The sequence below is a fragment of the Pseudorasbora parva genome, chromosome 1, assembly GCF_024679245.1.
Source record: "Pseudorasbora parva isolate DD20220531a chromosome 1, ASM2467924v1, whole genome shotgun sequence".
In the NCBI taxonomy this organism is placed as follows: domain Eukaryota; kingdom Metazoa; phylum Chordata; class Actinopteri; order Cypriniformes; family Gobionidae; genus Pseudorasbora; species Pseudorasbora parva.
The window spans coordinates 7,064,570-7,085,337 of NC_090172.1; the positions used below are offsets into that span (position 1 = coordinate 7,064,570).

Here is a 20,768-nt window from a genome sequence, read left to right on the forward strand (position 1 = left end):
TGCATTGTTAGTTTTTGTACAGGATCAGTTTTTGTTTCTCCCTCATTTACTGTTTGTGGCTGTTTTTGCCCCATTGACTTCCATTATAACCACATTTTTTGATTGTAAAGCCATAATGCTATATAATCATGCACAATCACTTTTTATATTGAAAATAAGTTATTTTGTTTGTAAGTTTTTTTTTCCAAACCAGTTATGAATCAGTTTTTGAAAATCATTTATGAACTTGGCATTTAAAGAGTGATAGTAGTGATAAGAGTGACAATTAATCAAGGACAACAGCTCAACAATAAACATGGACTCAGGCCTATGCAAACTTGCAACAGAACACATTTTATATTAATTTACATTTGATTATTGTATTTATTTCTAAAGAACTCTTTAATAGCCTATATTGGTGCACTTTAAAGGGATGGCTCACCCAAGAATAAAAATCCTGTCATCATTTACTCGCCCTCATGATGTTCCAAACCTGTACGAGTTTCTTTGTTCTGCTGAACACAAAAGAAGATATTTTAAAGGAAGTTTGTAACCAGGCTGCTTTGGGGGCACCATTTACTTCCATGGTAGGAATTCAACATAACAAAGAAATTTATACAGGTTTAAAAAGGAAATTGACAGATTTTTCATTTTTGGGTGCACTGTCTCTTTAAGCAGTCATTTTGCACCAGTAACCACTTTACTGAAAAAAATATTCTGAAATTCAAACATTAAATAAAATTTTCTTTATTAATTTACTATTATGACTATATTATTATGCAATTATTTGTCACATTTTTATTTAAATATTTTTTTAAATGTCAAACTTTATATGACAGGATTATTTATTATTAATATCGCCTATAGCTAAATTATAAATTAATAACATTAATTAGGCTATAATCTATTAATTAACCGGTCTAATGACTAGAAAAATAAGTCTGCCAAGCTTTGATAATGTATGGAATATTATATTAATATATTATCCATTAAATGGCCTACCTAGAAGCACGGATGTGTCCGTCATCGCTGCTGCTTTCAGTCAGACAGTCTGAGACACTGAAATGCTTCTCTGCAAAGGTTGCAGTTTTTTCTTAGGTTCATCGTAAGTTACTGGACAGACTCACTGATACCTTTTTTTCTATTCAGCCCTATATTTCTGGAAATCCTCTTGCGTTTAAACGGTGGACGCGAGCTCGACATGTTTTTAAAAAAGCGCGCAAGTTTCCAGCGCATGTTCTCGAGACTCCGTCGCTATGGCAGCAAAGCTGCTAAAACCCAATCTTGTGCATCGCGTCTCGTATTGGTTTGATACGGCGGAACGCGTCATTTTGCTTGTAAATACGGGAAGATACGGAATCGATCCATATAGCAGCACGAAGGAGTTTGCTAAAATATTGGTGGGGACAATTTTGCCATCTTAAAATATTGATTGGGACTAGTACCTAGCGTCCCCCCCTAAACCTACGCCCATGGATACAGCCATACATCTATGATCCGGAATCAGACCCAGAGGCTGCAGTTGAACAGGAGCAGCAGCAAAAACGACTAGAGCAGGACGTCTCTATGTGGTACGATATACACTAACTATATAATATGCTTAGCGGCTTGTGTTATTTACATATTTATACTTGAATTATATCGTCGTATTTTTGTCTTTGAAGGTGTACATGTGGGAAGTGCAGTTGTGCACGTGTGTTTGTGTGTTTACGCGTGGTTTGTGTAGACAGGTTAAGTTAGTGTTTACATAGAAAGACACGGAATAGTAGCGCATTTGAATGAAGAAGTGTGCTTATTTAGTTCAACATATTTCCCCCCTCTTTGTGTATTGTTGAGTGCTTTTACAATACACAAACATAAAGTTACACATATAGTGGCCAGCTAAACAAATGTACACACACTACACATCGCATGCTCCATTGATCAATTTCTATATATAGTAATATATATAGTAACTATACGTGATCATGTTTGGGCTACTTGATGAGCATAGACACAGACATTTGAAGCAGTCTCACTCACCGCCTGCGGTTCTAACGTTGGGACTGCTCCATCCTTCAGCATTAGGCGATAGCAAAAAATCCGGCGTCAAGCTGGGCCTTGTTTATGAAACAGTCGGCACCGAAATGCAGCGAACAGATATAAACATTCGCGCAACTCAGTTGCTGATCCGGAAAAGCAAATTACATCCACTGTTGCCTTACCGCAGGGTTTTGGGGGAATCTGTGCAGGACTGTCTTGGTCTGGCAACCAAAAACGCACTTTTTGATGTCATTGTTAATTGTGCACATCACCTGTGCAGCGCAGCCTACAAGCCAGCGCTTTGATGGGCATAGCCTGTTGCTTTCGCTCTCTCCCTCTCTCTCTCTCCCTCTCTCTCTCTCACACGCTTCCAGTAGAATTGTCCGTAAGGCCCATACAAGGAAATTCCGCCCCCATTAACGTCAAAGGGGACGCATGATCACAAAAAACTTGCCGAAACTTATGACTAACCGGAAGTAGTATTTTTGACAAAGAAATACTCCCATCAAACGTCCACCTTAACTTTTGAAACTTTGTCCATGTTTAGTATGGGATTCCATGTCTTTAACAGTGTAAAAAGATCAGTATGCATGAAACAGCATTTCACCCCCCCTTTAACAAAATGCTACACTTTAAAAAAAATTAGTTAGAAAAAAAGTTACCATGGTTGCCTTAAAAAATGTTAGTTCATTGAAAATAAAATTTTGAGTTAATACAAAAAAATTTGAGATTCGACAACCTTTATTAAAATTGTATTAAAAGATTTTGTAAGCATATTGGGTAATTGTGTGTTTTTTATTGCTGATGACGCAGTGAAACATGCCAAATAGTGCTTTTTTCATGATTTATCCAATTTTTCATGTGGTTCAGATACAATAATATTTTGAGTTTCTATTTTTTAAACAAATTACCTTCATTGTATCAACTTAAATTTTTAATTTCAATAAACTCAAAATTTTAAGGCAACCAACTTTTTTAAGTTAAACCAACAAAAACTAACCAATTTTTTTTACAGTGTACATACTTTTAGGGCATATTTAGTAGGTCTCTATGGCTATATTCAAAACTTCTGTACGGAAAAAAAGAAAGGAAAAACGCTTCCTTTTGTAATACATCGGTGTTGTCTAAACACTATGAATATATCTTGAAATATATTGTTCTGACTTATTTTAATTAACTAGTTTTGTTTCATTTTATATCGTTTTTATTCCATTTAAAGCCCAACCATTTGATTGTGTACAATGTAGACTTTGACAATGTTAGAGGGGACGCTGTCAAAGTCTACATTGTATACAATTAAATTAGTCAAGCAATAGTATAACAATGTGATTGATATAATATACTAAATAATAAATATAATATCATTATTTTTTGTTTTGGTTAATTATTACCAGTGCTCAGCTGTTTGTGGTGAGAGCCCGGTCCCTTTCAGAGGAGCTTGATGAAACCAGATGTGCACTGAGGCAGAGCCAGGACGCTGCCGCAAGAGCACAGGCCAGCAACTGTGCATTAGTATGAGTCATCTATGCCAATGAAGCTGATAATACTGATTTGGTTTTATTAAATGACTGCACATTAACTTGACATTTGTCTTTTAGATAAAGGAAAGTGAACGCTTGAAAGCTCTAATCCAAATAACTGAAGAAAAGGTATTGGCTTTGTCTTTGATAGGATGATAATATTGTAAATCAGAGACATTTCTAGCCTTTCACCAGTACTGCAGGGCACAGGTCCCCATCAAAAAGTGTGCCAATATTTGTATACTTTTTTAATGATCTTATGATCTTATAAAATGTCTTTTTACTATTTCAGTTTGAGAAATATTGGCAAACAAAATTGTCCGAATGAATCAAACTGAAACACAAACTATTTCAGACCTTTTTGCAAACATGTTTATTTAATGATTAGATCAAAAGAATGTATGGAAACCCATTTCTGGCACATAAGGGGGAAAAAATTACCCCAAAAAATGGAAAATCATAATTACATGAATCACAATCACAATTAGGACATAAAAATATATAAAAAGGGAAATTATGAATCAATTGAATGAATTAATTGAAATTATGGCATACTAAATCAAAATTAGAAGATAAACAGGTAATTATGGCATATTAAATCATAATCCTATTAAAAAGTCGAAATTATTACAATAAGTAAATCATTTTGACCTTTTATTGCCATAATTCAGAAAATTTGTTATAAGTATGATACAGAGTCATAAATATAAATCTCAAAATTACGAGATAAAAAACCTTTAATTATGAGTTAAAAAAATATTTTTATATCAAAGTTTTTACTTTTAAGTCATAATTTTGACTTAGTCATGATTTCAATATTTCATCTCATAATTATGATTTAGGATGTCGTAATTCACTTTTCATCTCTTAAATAAGTCTGTCATATTTTTGATTTTTCAATTATAAATATGATTTACAAAAGCATGTTTTTTGTTTTTATTTTCTTATGTGACGGAAATATGCTAAATAAGAAATTCATTCATGAAACGTGACATGATTTCTGAAATATTATCAGGTGTAATGATTCCCAGGTCAGTGTTCGGTAAATCCATAAACACAGACATTTCTCAGTAATACTTTACTGGAAGACTGCTGTATTTCTGCCACAGTAAAATGGGTCTAGCGGCATTGCCTGTAATGTGAACTACTACTTCAGAATATTTCTGTTATTTATTAAGTCACAATATCTTCCACAGAGCGAAAAATTAACCCTTGAGAAGAACCTTGCTGAAGATCGAGGGAACAAACTAAGAAGAGAAAACTCTGAATTAAGGGTAAGAGAACACTCAAGTGTGTAGTTAGTGTACTAGCCACAGGGGGAGCTATGTTAATACTGTCTGATAATGTGTCCAGGGAGAATTAGAAGAATCTCATATGATACTGGCTGTGAAAAACAGGGACCTTACAAAGGTGATATTAATCTTGGTGATGATTGATTTTAGTGCTAGAAACAGTGTTGGGTACATGTGTGAAGAGTCTTCTTTATGGCATTTGTTGTTTATTTTACATAGAGAAACATCCTGCTGGAAAAGCTGAAGGACACTCACTTTGAAAGTCACAAAATTATTGAGGTATTCTAATGTTGAGTCCATTGGGACGGTGAAAGGGTTTGACTATTCAGTAATGGTGTTCTGTTGTCTGCTAATGCATCTGAAGGGCCTGCAGTCAGAATTGATGAGACTACAAGAGCACTCACAGCAAGCACTCTTCAGGTAAACTAGTCCACGGATGCACCTGTCTCCACAGATGCGTCGGTCTGATGTTTCGTTTGCAGGAAAATTCTATTGGCACTTGTGAAAAGCAGAAAAAATAAGTTATAATAAGTTAATATAAGTTACCTATTAAGTAGGCTACATTAAATTAGATACAAATTTGATTAAAATAAATAAATAATAACACATTTAACAGTTGTCAGTTATAATCATTAAAACTAAAATAAATAAACATTAAAATATATCACTCTGTGTAATGAATGAATATAATATAAAAGTTTCACTTTTTGAATGGAATTAGTGAAATAAATCAACTTTTTGATGATATTCTAATTATATGACCAACACCTGTAGATAACTTAGATAACTTAACTTTTACATTTTAGAATGAGGGTCCCTCACACGAGGATGATCACTTTTGGGGGTCTGTGGCATCTTAGAAAAATGAAATCCCCTGTTCAAAATGAATGCTTTTACAATTAAAATTTCTTAGAAACATCAAATGTTTTTGTGTTGTTACAAAAATAAATATAGCTTCCATGTTTTTTGGACTAATTTTTACTAGTATTTTTTTTTCTTCCCTGTGACAATACTGGTAGTCAAAGGATTATTGGACATTCTTTTAATTTGTGTATTATAAAAAGTAACTAAATCATCTTAGATACATAGTTTTGTTCCGTGGCTTTGTTTTTAATGTTGTGCTTTTTTTTTAATGAAGTTCTAAATCATTTTTGGCAGGTTAAATAAACATCACATCAGCTCTCGTGGTCCTCAGGGGACAGGTGTGACTAACCATCAGTCTCTGCACCATGAGATTCAGGAAGCTCAACCGGTAAATGTCCATTAGTTCATTCACAGACAGTATAATGCTGGACCATCTGCTTAACCCTCTGATGCAGGAAATATTACATTCCTGAACTCTTTTAAATTATGGATTTTTAAGTTACTAATCTATTCACTCTAGTGGACAAATTGAATGTATTGTTAAATAATATAAAGTATCTCTTAAAAGCACTAAAATACAACAATTGTTTTAAAAGATGTTAAATAACATATACTATGATTTTTTCCCGTAGAAAATACAGATTCTATAAGTTGCTGCGATGTTTAAAAGACTAAAGAAACCCTTTAAAATAAGTGTGCTACTTCAAATCTTAAAAATATATATTTTTAAAAACTGTACTCACAGATACTATAATATTAATGAAATAAAAGGCTATTTAAAGAGAGTATCCTAAACTTGTGCGAATATTTTTGAACACACTTTTAAAAAGAATACAATAGAAGTTATTATAAAAATTACAAATAAATGTACTTGACTCAGGCAAAAAATCACTCTAAAGTAAAACATTACATTCAGTTCACACTTAAGTATATTCGTTTAAAGTATATTGTTTATCTAATGTTAACTCTTTTAAAAGTAACTTATATTAAATTGTACTTTTTCCCTACGGTTGGCTGCAATACGTCTTGGACCTTTTTTGACTATCCATTTGCTGATCTCTCTTTCTGCAAGTTAAATCTTTCCGCCAGTAGGTGGTGATAAGTGCCTGCATTTATGATCATACTGCGTTTATATAATCAGTATTTCATTCAGAAACTGAGCACTGAATTGATTCTGTTTTGGCTCTGTTTCGAACAGCTTGTTGGTGGCCCAAATAATAGACTAAGAAACTGGGAATATGTCTTTGAAATATAATTTAAGATACTTGGCTGATTGTGTATGGAACTGTTGTTTTAAAGCAATATCACACTCATAACCGTGGTGTTGATCTGATTACCTAATCGACCATATTGAACTTTTAAACAGAATTGTCTGTGGTGTTTTTTGCTGCAGAATGACCTTGAATGGTTAAAAAGCCATTTGGTTTTAAACTGTTTTACATGTAAACACAAAATGGATGTGCCAGCTGTACAGTGTGTCTTCATCTCATTTTCTTTCAGTCTCAGAATGTGGCCATGGAGTTGATTAGTGGCTCTCTCAGCCAGATCTTACCCACCGTCCCCCTGAGAGGAGACATTCAGAACCTCCAAAAGATCAAGCCTGTAGAGTTGTCCCACATACTGCACACACAAATCTCAGAGACGATGAGAAACATACACACAGCATCAACATAATAAACTCATGGGGTTTTCTCTAAAATAACTAAAATAATCCTGCACAATATATAATCTTTGAGACTGGTTATACTTTGCATTTAATTTTCTCAATTATGTTATTGTCAGTTCTTTTTTGTAATGTTATTTTTGCTATTTTTCAATTTAACATTATCTTTTACAATAGAATTATCAGTGGTTGCATGCATTTGATATTTAAAAAAAACATTATATATTTGATATGTATACATGTATACATTTATTTGATATACTAAAAAGTGTACATAGAATTAAATAATATATTTATTATGACAGCATTATGAAATATCCAGATAAGGATATATATTTAAAATATATAAATATATGAATATATAATTTTAGATAAAATTATTACTGGAAATGAAATAAATGTTAACTCATAATAAAATATACAAAAAGTTCACCCAGTTTCCAAGGAAACATTTGTCATTTTTATTTTATTGAACTTAATAGTTATATATTAGGCATATAAAAAAATCTAATACTAATAAAACGACATCAAACAACTAAATGACTCAAATAAAAGCTACAATTTTATCTCAATGATATTAGAATAACACTGTAGTTGACCCCAACATTGAACATACTTTCTTTGTATTATCTGCTCTTCAGGACAAAGTTGGCAGCAATGCAAGTGAGAAGTTACAGAGACTCTCTCTGCAGGACCAACAACTGCATGGAGGCTCTAGGCATCAGCTGGTGACACTGTAAGGAATCATTTGCATTAATATCCTCTGCCATCTTTAACGTTGCTTTATGTTGCATGACATATTGTCCATCTACTTTCCAGCCTAAAAGAGCTGGAGTTTCTTGAGGCAGCACAAGGACAACACAAGGCCAAGCGTCAGACACAGGAAGCCCACATTGCGGCCGCCATCACCTGGTGGAGGAGCCAGCCTAAGGAGAGCAAGAAAAGCCAGACAGCCCAAGATCCACAAGAGGCTGTGGTGGACATGCAGAAACACACCCAAAGCCTGGAGGTCAATCGCACAAAAGCCCAAATGGAAAAGACTAAGCGTGGTGTGAAGGTGCTTCTCACAGACCAGGGAACGAGCACACAGGAAGATGCTCAGATTCAGTTTAGGGATGTGGCTGTGATCACTGATTTATCAGCTGAGCGTTGGGCCGAAGAAGACCTGCTAAAGACCCTGAAGAAAGTGGAAGACATGGTGGTGCAGGCCCTACGGGCAGCTCATGTGCTTATGGGCAGTGAGAAGAGGGTGAAAGAGAGGATAGGGGCCATCAGCATGAGGGTGGAGAGAGCGTTGAGCAGAGCTGAAACCACTGAGAGTCAACTCAATGCCCTGGAGGCCACGATCTCTGCTAACACACAGGTATGGGCTGACACAGAATTGCTGCCACCAAATGTATTTACAATACCAGTCAAAAGTTTGGAATTATGCAGATTTTTTTGATGAGTCTTGATGAGTCTCTTGTGCTGCATTCACACTGATGTAACCGTCATAGTAACAACAGCCAATTATATAACTTTTCCAGTGTTGCATGAACACGTCTGTGCTAGGGTATTTGCATAGGCAATCTGATTGGTTGACGCCTGTGTTGGCACTTGAAAAGTTTTCAGCTTCTGCTACAAGCAACACCAGTGACGTGATGCAATGGAAGCCACACTTCAGTTCGGCAACGCATGACGTCACCCATTCAAAGTACAGCGTTGATGCCGATGACCCGTGTGAATGCAGTGTTATGCTCACCACGGCTGCATTTATTTAATCAAAAATACAGTAAACATAGTAATATTGTATATTCTAAAGTGTAATTTATTCCTGTTTTCAAAGCTGAATTTTCAGCATCATTACTCCAGTCTTTAGTGTCACATGATCCATGATTTGGTTATTACTAGTGCTGCATTATTCATAATGTTTTTTAATCATTATTAATGTTGAACACCACTTTATGTTTGTTTTGCCATTTAATATTTTTGTGGAATATTTTTGTTTTCAGGATTCTTTAATGTATATTTACTTCTAAAAGTTGCATATTAGTACCCTAGAGTACAAATACGTACCTCAAGGTACTACTATGAACCCTTTTGTGATAATAAATGTACAAATATGTCCTTTTACTTTTGACGGGTAGTGTATAAAGTATGTAACATGCATACTATGGTTAATTGATCTACCATGTTTTGTGTGTTATAGTTGATCTAACATGTTTTTTGTTTTGTTCTAGTCGTTATGTATGTTTCAATCTATGGCGAATGGCATCCTGGATTGTAACTCAGCTGCCGTCACGTCCTTTCCTACACCACAGCCTCTCACTCAGGAAAACAACCTCACTCCATCTTTGTCCAAAAACGGTATGGTTTACCTCTGAAGTTACTAAAAACATTTCAGATGACAATCTTTGAAGCATGGCAACTTTTAATGGTTGAAAAATAAGTTTAATATAACAGTCCTTAAATTTGATTGGTTGAGTTCATTTTTGTGTTCATGAATTTTATTTAGTACAGGAACACTTTAGGAACTAGGAACGATTTTATTTTTGAGGGGCTTTTGCACGGGGGAGGTATAGGAATTAGCCATCAGAGCGGTCCTCAGAGAACTAAATATTCCCCTACGGATACAACCAATGCAGCCATTTTTTGACGGCATTGAGAATGCCAGAGCCTGAGCACACAGAGCTCCCATTCACTGTGATCATTAGTTTATGATCTGTTTATCAGTCCTGTCTAATATGAAATTAGATAGAACTGTTAAACAAAGAAAGTAAACTGTACACATCAAGGCATAAAAAATGGGCCACGCCCAAAATTTAGAGCTAAACACTAAACTTTTAATTGTCTCAACCACAAACTATTGGTCAGGAAATTAGCTAAATTTAAGCATATGCGCTACTTACTGTATATGCATATAATTATATTAGTAGTATTTTATTCTGAATTCAGCCTGTGTAAAATTATTCTTCAGTAGGACTCTTTCTGCAGGATGCATTGTGCCAGTGGCGACAAGTGATGGTCTTTATGTGTGAAACACTGAATTATTTAATCCCTCAAATCCTTTAAAACCACTAATTGACTCAGAAATTAACATTAAACTGTTTTATGAGTGAGTTATTGAATCTTTCTCTCAACCAAGTTCATTCATTCAGGAACAGAAGCCACTACTATGTTTTGCTGAGAGTCGCAGAAACATTCATTCTGCTTTTTTAGAAATAATTAGCAACTATCTGAAATAAAATACACTACCAGTCAAAAGATTTTGTACACTACGATTATTTTGTTTCTTCTGCTCACCAAGGCTTCATTTTATTCAAAATACAGCAAAAACAGTAACATTGTGAAATATTTTTACAATTTAAAATAACTTTTCTATTTGAATATATTTTTAAAAAGAATAGAAAGTTCAAAAGCACAGCATTGATCTGAAATAGAAAGCTTCTGTAACATTATCACGACCATTCAAAAGTTCGGGCTCAGTAAAAGTCAGTGACTTTTATTCAACAAGGATGCATTAAATTGGTCAAAAGTGACATTATAGAAATTTATAATGTTGCAAAATCTATTTAAGATAAATGCTGTTCTTTTGAATTTTCTATTAATTAAACAATTCTGAAAAAAAGTACAAAACTGTTTTTAACATTGATAATAAATGTTCCCTTTCGGGGAACTCGAGCTGCGTCGAAACGCTGTGAGAACGCCTCTGCGTTAATGCGTCGTGAAGCGTGTGTAGAACCATTCCATCGGAAGATCGGATCGATCGTCGGCGTGATGACGTCATCGACCGGAATCTATAAAGCGTCCGTGAAAACAAACAGGAACTAGCTTCTGTGCCTTCATTAAGCGATCTGTGTGAACCTGTCTGTCTATTTGGTGTTTTTGTCTGTCAGTAGATAGAATTTTCCACCCTTTGTTAAATATTTCATATATATATTAACAAAAAAGAGAAAAAATAGATTGAAAAATGGCGAGTGAAAAGCAGTTCAAGAGGTGTGTTCATCCCTGCCCACGCTACATCACGGGTGGGGATACACACGCTCTTTGTGTCACCTGCTTGGGAGCGCAGCATGCCCAGGCAGCCCTCGAGGGGGCTGCTTGCGAGCATTGTGAACGCTGCGCTCCCGCCAGGCACTCTTCGAGGAGGGTGCCTCGGCTCGTGTTCCCCGCGGCTCAGGTCCCGCTGCTGCCGAGGCAGAGCGGAGGCTTCAGTCGTGGGGTTCACAATTGGACCTTGCAGAGGGGTTTGAGACGGGCGCTGCCTTATCTCTGCCCTCACCTGCACCGTCCAGCGGCTCTTCTTGGGGCTTGGAAGCACGCATTGCGGTTTCTTCCCCCCCAAGAGAGTCCCCGGTGCTCCAACTATCCAGCTCTGAGGAGGTGGACGTTGAGAGCATCGCGACACCCCGAGGGTGGTCTGCTCTCCCCTCGGGGGGCTCCCAAGGAGTCAAGTCAGTTGTTCCCTGCCGGTTCGCCACTTCAGGGCGCTGTGCTTGCTGTTCGAAGTACACCAGAGGCCAGCCTCGAGAGGCTGGTTCCCTTAGTAGATTTTCTAGACGAGTGGAAACGTCTGTCGAATATATCTCGTTGGGTCCTGCAGATAGTCGAAAGGGGGTACGCCATTCAATTCAAGAGGCGGCCACCTCCTTTCAGCGGTGTCCTACCCACAGAGGTGGGCCCGGAGCAGGCTCTGGTAATGGCACAGGAAGTAGAGACACTCCTGCGAAAGGGGGCTATAGAGAGGGTTCCTCCTCCCGGCAGGGAGTCTGGGTTTTACAGCCGTTACTTCATCGTGCCGAAGAAGGATGGGGGCTTGCGCCCGATATTAGATCTGCGCCTATTAAATCGCTCAGTGGCCAAGCTCAAGTTCAAGATGCTCACACTCAGACAGATTGTATCGCAGATCAAATCGGAGGATTGGTTTGTCACCATAGACCTCAAAGATGCGTATTTTCATGTCTCCATCCTTCCACATCACAGGAAGTTTCTGAGGTTTGCCTTCGGGGGAGAGGCATACCAATATTCCCTTCGGTCTAGCACTGTCACCCCGCACATTCACCAAGTGTGTGGATGCAGCTCTGGCGCCGTTGCGTCTGCAGGGCATCCGCATACTGAATTACATCGACGACTGGTTGATCCTAGCTCATACCGAACAGATGGCGGTTCAGCATCGAGATGCTGTTCTCGCACTCATGTCGAAAGAGGGGTTGAGGCTGAACGGCAAGAAGAGTGTGCTTTCTCCGGCTCAGAGAACAACTTTTTAGGCGTGAACTGGGATTCGGTAATTATGCGGGCGCAATTATCGCCAACACGCATAGCATCGATCCTGGCAGCAGTCAAAGAACCGAAGCTAGACCGGGCCGTCACTGTGAAGCAGTTCCAGAAACTGTTAGGTCTCATGGCAGCAGCGTCCAACGTGATACCTTTTGGCCTGCTGAACATGAGGCCGCTACAGTGGTGGCTCAGAACAAAAGGGTTCTCCCCGAGGGGAAACCTGCTCCGCACGATCAAAGTCACGCGGCGATGCCTACGTGCTCTGGTCATGTGGAAAAATCCTGGGTTTCTGTCCCAGGGGCCCGTGTTGGGGGCCCAGGGGAATGGAGACTCCACCCCGAGGTGGTGGAGCTCCTATGGCAAAAATATGGGAAAGCAGAGATAGACCTGTTTGCTTCGGCAGAGAATTCTCACTGTCCTCAGTGGTTCTCTCTGTCACATCCAGCCCCGCCAGTGGGACCCAGTTAACTGCCCGGTTGGTATAGTGCTGGAGTTCCTGCAGGCAAGGTTCTCGGCAGGGTTGACCCCCTCCACAATAAAGGTGTACGTGGCGGCCCTGGCTGCCTTCCACGTCCCTTTGGGTGGAGTGTCTTTGGGAAGACACCCTTTAATTACACGTTTCCTCCGTGGTACCTTAAGGTTGAGGCCGGCTGTGCACTCGAGGGTCCCGGCATGGGACTTGGCCATTGTGTTACGGGGCTTATCTGAGCCTCCGTTTGAACCTTTAGAGGAGGTTTCAGAGAAGTTCCTCACCCTAAAAACCATCTTTCTTTTGGCCATTTCATCTCTCAAAAGAATAGGAGATATTCAGTCCTTGTCAGTAGGGCCCTCATGTTTAGAGTTTGCGCCTGGAATGGTAAAGGCTTTCCTGCATCCCAGACCAGGTTACGTCCCCAAGGTTCCTACGAGCCCACGGGGTCCCATCACTCTACAAGCCTTCTGTCCTCCTCCATTTTTGACGTCAGACCAGGAAAGATTAAATCTGCTGTGTCCGGTTTGGGCGTAAGACGCATACGTCCACAGAGCTGCCCTGTGGAGAAAGACTGACCAACTTTTTGTCTGTTTCGGAGCCCCAAAGAAGGGGGCTCCAGTGTCTAAGCAGAGGATGAGCAAGTGGGTGGTCGAGGCCATCTCACTTGCTTATGAGGCGGCCGGGCAGCCGTCTCCACTGGCTGTCCGGGCGCACTCTACCAGGGGTATGGCTGCTTCTAAAGCACTTTTGTCGGGGGCTTCCCTCCAAGATATTTGTAATGCGGAAGGCTGGTCTTCGCCGCTAACTTTCGTCAGATTCTACGAGTTAGATTTGGCATCTACCGTTGGGGCGCAGGTACTCTCGTAGTCGTGTGCACTACGGCTTCACACATACGAGGCACTTGGTCCCATGGCGATGTGGGTATAAGCGTTCTCACAGCGTTTCGAAGCAGCTCAAGTTCCCCGAAAGGGAACGTCTTGGTTACGTATGTAACCCTAGTTCCCTGAGGGAACGAGACGCTGCGTCGTCCGGCCATACTCCCGGCGTGCCATTAAACGTGGTTTAATCACAAATCAATTTAAAGCAGGCAGACAGGCCACAGCACAACTTAACATAACGGTGACCAAACAAAGACTGTGAAAAAGGGAGAACTAAATAGCAAACAGAAACAAGATAATTAGCCTGTGACAGTTTTTGCTGTATTTTGAACCAAATAAATGAAGCCTTCGTGAGCAGAAGAGACTTTTTTTAAACCATGAAAAAATCCTACCATCCAAAACCTTTTGGATATTAGTTTAAGTCAAATTATGAATTAATAGTCCCATTTTTTAAGTCCCATTTTTTATTATATTTTTGCAGACGTATTAAAGGTGTTACAGCAGTTACTAAATGACATATGGTGTCTAAAAAAGAGAAACAGAAAAAAAATAAAACATTAGTCCATCAGCATCAGGAACTTTATGGATGATTATTATTCGTTTTATTGACCAGTATATATTTTAAGTGTACACAATGCATCTGTTTTTAAATGGTACTGATTGAGTTTTTCTTTATGTGCAGTATTATGTGTGTGTTCTCTCATGGTGTAACCTCCTTCCTGCTGTGTCTGTAGGGAGCTCTGTGGCTTTGGCCCAAGTGCAGATGCTGTTTAGAGTTGAAGGAAATAGAGATTCTCAGTTCACACATGTGATACAGGCCCTTAATCGTGTTTAATCAGTGGAGACTGTTTGTGGAATAGAAAGTCGTTGTGCTTATTTGCTTACTAAACAAAAGCAGATGTCTGTGTGAGTGTGCATATACAGCCTTTTTCTCTCTGCTTATTTTGTGGATGACAAAAAGCAATGCATTTGCTTATCAAATGAGTAGTCCAAAGCCAAATGAAACAGATATGCTGTAATATGACTGACCATGCAGCCCGCCTGGCAGTCTCTCTCTCTCTCTTCTGCATTTGTTTGATTAAAACTACAGTAAAAGCAGTTTGTGAAATATTATTACAATTTAAACTAACCGTTTTCTGATTTGTATTTGCTATATAAGCCGAACCCTCACAATAATTCTCTGTTCAGTCACGTTCACGTTAGATGTTTCTCTAGGTGTGTCCTGATCTGGATAGCTTTGCCTGTGTGGATTTATGAAACTTCATATTTGAATTATATTTACCTTCTGAGTCTTCATCTGTCTGTCTGTCTGCCTGCTACACATACCCTGTATTGTGACAGATATAAACTAAATGCTATTGGCTATTTTTAAAATGGGGAGGAGCTGTTCGATACGTCCCACCATGTCTTCCTGTTTCAGTGGAAATGATGTCAACACATTGAATAATGCTGCACCGTTTCAAGGCACTTCAGTGGGGCTTTAATGAAGATTCATAAGAACAGTATTTATTTTAAATAGAAATCTTTTGGTCTTTAAAATGAAAAAAAATTGAATTAAAAATTTCACGATGACTCATTTTGTACTCCACACAAGAAATAAATGAATACAGATTTGGAACAACATGAGTAAATAAAATTAATGTTTGATTATTGATCTATTAAACATGTAAATATTTTAACATTATTATTTTTCAATATTATTATGTCATCATAAACATTTTATGCTTACTCTCTCAGAGGATGTTTGTGTGCTTTTATTACTTGCAAATGTTGCAGCATGCCATAAAGCACATGCTCAGAACTGAGCACGGTTCTAAAGAAGTTTTATATCTGAGAGGCTCAATGCAAAACATTTACCAGATTATTACACCGTACAGAAAAGCCTGTTCCTCTGGGAGGACATTTGCATTTGGTGTTGCGTTTAGCTGTTGTGGTGTGGTTAAAAAAAGTTTTGTAATCTTTAATGAAGTTCCTCTTTTTGCAAGGTCTTTAGTTTTAGTTTTTTTTAGGTCAGGTAATAAATAACTGTACATTGATGTCTATTCATTTCGCAGGCACTTAATCCAAAGCGACATTATACAAATGGATCAATTTGTGCATTACCAGCACATGCAAAGTTGTAATGCATTGCTGTAGTCATTATAATAGGCAATGTCAGCATATCAGTCGCTGTCTGTCTTTCATTCAAGCAGCGAAATGAATGAAAGACAGCATTCATCATCTTATCCTCGCAATAAATAACATGTAACATTGTTTTCTTCTCCCGAAGCACTAAAAGTGCAGATGTCAGTGATTAATGTTCCAGCGACGGGGCTCGATTTTACCATTATCTGCCTTCAACCCAGGCAATGAATTGTAAACACGGTTATTTCATTGATTGATGAGATGAAACCCTAATTTCTTAGCATAAATGATTATCGTTATTTGTAGAGCATCACTGAACCTTGTACGGCTACTGCTGTCCAGTTGATGCATGCTTCTAAAGGAAGTGAAACAATGAGTCTGTGCCTCGCCAAGTGCTTTCAACCAGAGGATCAAGCTCCTCATGTAAATGGTTGCCAGGTTATTGTTGCCCTTAGATATGGAGGCAGGGTGGGAGGGAGAGAGAGAGGCTGAAAGAAGTATTGAAAACTCTGCTGTCAATCAAGCGAAACGCCTCCTTTGGTGCGTCATGCTGTTAGATGGACGACTATTTAATGTGCATTTTAACACTTGGGCATTTGCATGACAGACCCGTGACTTGCAAATAAGCCTGCTCTCTCTTGCTGCTTTCAAACAGGTGGTTCGCTTCTGTGCACGCGAGCAGAGGACCACAGCAATAAGGTAAAAATAAAAAAGCTCTTTATATTAATTATATAGTTTGTTTGTTTTTCGTTATTGTCTTTTTAGTATTGACAGTGGTGTTTTACGTTAAATCTTGAAGTATCTCCACAGCAGATTACAGCCTTTTTTGTGTCATTATTTGTGCTTGCTAAAATAAACATTACTGTTACTATTGATAATACTTAGGTTCAGGGGTTGTTTGCTAAACTTTGGTGTGTAACTCATTCTGCACATTCATTCTATTGATAAATAATACCAAAATGCTGCTTAAAATCATGCAGATTATTGAATATATGTGTGCTAAAGATTGTGAGAGAAAGACTGGGTTAGTTCCCCCCAAAATTTAAATGATCCCTTAATGTACTCACCCTCAAGCCATCCGAGGTATATATGAGCCAGGATATTTTTGAATATAACTCTGATTGTGTTCGGCTGAAAGAAGCACCTAGGGTGGATGGAAGGTGAGAAAATTATGGGATTATTTTAATTTTTGGGTAAACTAACTGTTAAAAAATATGCCAGAGCCTTATATAGTGACCAAAATGTAGTACAGGCCTATTTTGACTTAGCAACCGCCCAGAAATTCCTAGCAACCCTAATGCATTGCGGTGGGAAAAACTGAATGTTTTTTAGGGTTTACACTTTTAATACCAATTAATTCCTTTTTTCACTTGAATTTTAGAGTAGTATTTTACGTAATAATGGGGATTTTTTAAAAACTTTTTATGCAATTTTTTTCAAAAATAGCCATTTCTTCACAATTAAATGTTATAAAGCTTGAGAATAATTTGAACAATTTATTTTCATAAATGTAAATCCTTGACCAGCGCCTAAAACAATCACTCGCCAAGCGCCAAATGTTGATATATTTATATATTCGGGGTGGTTGATTATGATTTCATTTTTTTTTAACTTTAGTTAGTGTTTAATGTTGGTGTTTGAGCATAAACAGCATCTGCAAAGTTACAATGCTCAAAATTCAAAGCAATGGGAGAGATTTTCTTTTAAAGATTCACCTTTTAAGGTCTACAACAAACAGCTGGTAGGGACTATAACCAGTTAGTGACATGGGTTAGTGACATCACAAACCCTAAAATTTACATAAACCCTGCCTCCAGGAACACACCACAAAGGGGGTGAGATTGTCATGACAGAATATGCTGATCAGTGACTTGAAGATATCAACTCCACATCAGCCACATTAATTCCTCAACTAACCATTCAGAAACCTCCTGTCTCAATCTAAATGTAGTCACTTCTTCTTGACTCTCTCCATCCCTGACCAACTCCGGTTTAAAACATAAAAGGCTGAACAGTTTAATTGCCTGTCTGCATGAGGTAATCAGAGCTGTTATCTGGAGTTCTTGAAGCACTACCCAATGAGCTGCAGCTCATTTGCATTTAAAGGGAAACCCTCAAAAAGTGACAATTTTAACATGCTATAAAAAAATTATCTGTTGGGCTGAACCTTCACATACACACTCTGGGGACATCAGCGACTTGTTTTACATCTTGAAAAAAGTGTCACAATCACCAGAGTACTGACTCGCTGCACCTGCACCTCATCATAGACTCATTACATCTCCACCTACCTGTGATCATCTCGTCTCCTGTCTTCAGTCCATCTGCCTGGTTCCCAATCACCATTCTTCGTCTCCATCATCACCTGCAAAGGATATCAAGCTGAATCCTCACCAGCTAAGTCACCATCTACATCCAGCAAGTCACCATCCACTTCCCATCGCCCCACACTCTGCATTAATAAACATCTTTTTCACTTACCTGCCTGTCTGTTCCCTGTGTTGTGACAGAAGACCAGACCAACAATGCAGATTCCGGCTGAACCCAGTGCGGAACGCCCTCCAGATTCCCACACGGAACCCATGCAAGCAGTTTGCCTCATCCATGTTAACCCCGCTGATCGCCTAATCACCTGTTTTCAGGATGGCTGCTTGATCAAGAACTATGTAGAGGAGTTTCTCAAGCTTTCCCACCTGGTTACCTGAAAGAAGGACACCCTTAATACTGTGTTTTGGTGTGGGTTAGATAAACAACTACATCAGCCATTTCCAGCAACAGGCAACATTTTCTATGGCTCAGTATATTGAATATGTGCTGTGGTTGAGTAGTTCTTCCCTCACCGTTGGTGAGGTCGACGAAGACTCCACCACCACTCAGCCACAGCCACCCTTATCCACTCCAGCCATCATAACCATTACAACTGAGTCTTCTGTCTTTCCTCGAACCAGAAAAGCAGTTTTGCACAGCATGGCCCCAATAGCAAGTGTAAAGGACCCTGCCTTTTCTTCTGTTCAAACTGCTTTAAGGAAGTTTACCATTCTCCAGTCTCCTTTTCCAGACCCTGTCTCTTTATTCATTCATTGTCCAAGGACGTTCAGAGCCCAGTGATGGCTCCAGACTCTGATCAGATTGCATGGCCATGGAGGTTGTATCTAAACAGCTGTCGCCAGCAGGCTCCCTGAGCTGCCTGATCCGCCATGGCTCCCTGAGCTTCCTGATTCACCATGGCTCCCTGAGCTGCCTGATCCGCCATGGCTCCCTGAGCTTCCTGATTTGCCATGGTTCCCTGAGCTGCCTGATTCACCATGGCTCCCTGAGCTGCCTGATCCGCCATGGCTCCCTGAGCTTCCTGATTTGCCATGGTTCCCTGAGCTGCCTGATTCACCATGGCTCCCTGAGCTGCCTGATCCGCGTTGGCTCCCTGAGCTTCCTGATCCGCCATGGCTCCCTAAGCTGCCTGTTCCGCCATGGCTCCCCGAACTACTTGATTTGCCATGGCTCCCTGAGCTTCCTTATCCCCCATGGCTCACTGAGCTGTCTGATCCGCCATGGCTCCCTGAGCTGCCTGATCCGCCATGGCTCCCTGAGCTTCCTGATCCGCCATGGCTCCCTGAGCTATGGATGGACTGATTTTATCTAAAGCGCTTTACATTTTTGCCTCACATTCACCCATTCATACACCGACGGCGATGTCAGCCATGTAAGGCGCCATCCAGCTCGTCGGGAGCAGCTGGGGTTAGGTGTCTTGCTCATGGACACTTCGACACTTGGTCAAGTGGAACCGGGGATTGAACCACCAACCTTCTGGTTTGTAGACAACCTACATGAACCACTGAGCCACTGCCGCCCCCTGCTACCATGGCTCCCTGAGCTTCCTGATCCGCCATGGCTCCCTGAGCTGCCTGATCCGCCATGGCTCCCTGAGCTGCCTGATCCGCCATGGCTCACTGAGCTGCCTGATCCACCATGGCTCCCTGAGCTACCTGATCCGCCATGGCTCCCTGAACTGCCTGATCCGCCATGGCTCCCTGAGCTTCCTGATCCGCCTTGGCTCCCTGAGCTGCCTGATTCGCCATGGCTCCCTGAGCTGCCTGATCCGCCATGGCTCCCTGAGCTTCCTGATCCGCCATGGCTCCCTGAGCTGCCTGATCCGCCATGGCTCCCTGAGCTGCCTGATCCGCCATGGCTCCCTGAGCTGCCTGATCCGCCATGGCTCCCTGAGCTGCCTGATCCGCCATGGCTCCCTGAGCTGCCTGATCCGCCATGGCTCCCTGAGCTGCCTGATCCGCCATGGCTCCCTGAGCTACCTGATCCGCCATGGCTCTCTGATCTGCCTAATCCGCCATGGCTCCCTGAGCTGCCTGATCCGCCATGGCTCCCTGAGCTGCCTGATTCGCCATGGCTCCCTGAGCTGCCTGATTCGCCATGGCTCCCTGAGCTGTCTGATCTGCCATTGCTCCCTGAGCTATCTGATCCGCCATGGCTCACTGAGCTTCCTGATCTGCCATGGTCCCCTGAGCTTCCTGATCTACCATTTTCCTCTGAGCTGCCTGATCCGCCATGGCTCCCTGAGCTGCCTGATCCGCCATGGCTCCCTGAGCTGCCTGATCCGCCATGGCTCCCTGAGCTGCCTGATTCACCATGGCTCCCTGAGCTGCCTGATCCGCCATGGCTCACTGAGCTTCCTGATCTGCCATG

At 40.1% G+C, this 20,768-nt stretch overlaps 1 protein-coding gene across 8 annotated transcripts in view; it reads left to right on the plus strand.

Annotated features, from left to right (window-relative positions):
- mrvi1 (murine retrovirus integration site 1 homolog) overlaps nt 1-20,768 on the plus strand; it is an 80,174-nt gene that overhangs the window by 9,785 nt on the left and 49,621 nt on the right. For 4 of the 8 annotated variants that reach the window (XM_067413490.1, XM_067413235.1, XM_067413399.1 and 1 more), the window contains exons 10-21: nt 3,396-3,513; nt 3,600-3,650; nt 4,718-4,795; nt 4,875-4,931; nt 5,033-5,092; nt 5,178-5,233; nt 5,972-6,065; nt 7,178-7,320; nt 7,981-8,076; nt 8,160-8,703; nt 9,560-9,686; nt 16,726-16,769. In XM_067413490.1, coding sequence (XP_067269591.1) covers nt 3,396-3,513; nt 3,600-3,650; nt 4,718-4,795; nt 4,875-4,931; nt 5,033-5,092; nt 5,178-5,233; nt 5,972-6,065; nt 7,178-7,320; nt 7,981-8,076; nt 8,160-8,703; nt 9,560-9,686; nt 16,726-16,769 — 1,468 coding nt within the window. Of the gene's footprint in view, nt 1-992; nt 1,551-3,395; nt 3,514-3,599; nt 3,651-4,717; nt 4,796-4,874; nt 4,932-5,032; nt 5,093-5,177; nt 5,234-5,971; nt 6,066-7,177; nt 7,321-7,980; nt 8,077-8,159; nt 8,704-9,559; nt 9,687-16,725; nt 16,770-20,768 lie in introns of those variants that run through there. The other 4 variants (XM_067413746.1, XM_067413579.1, XM_067413661.1 and 1 more) reach the window with 4 other exon arrangements.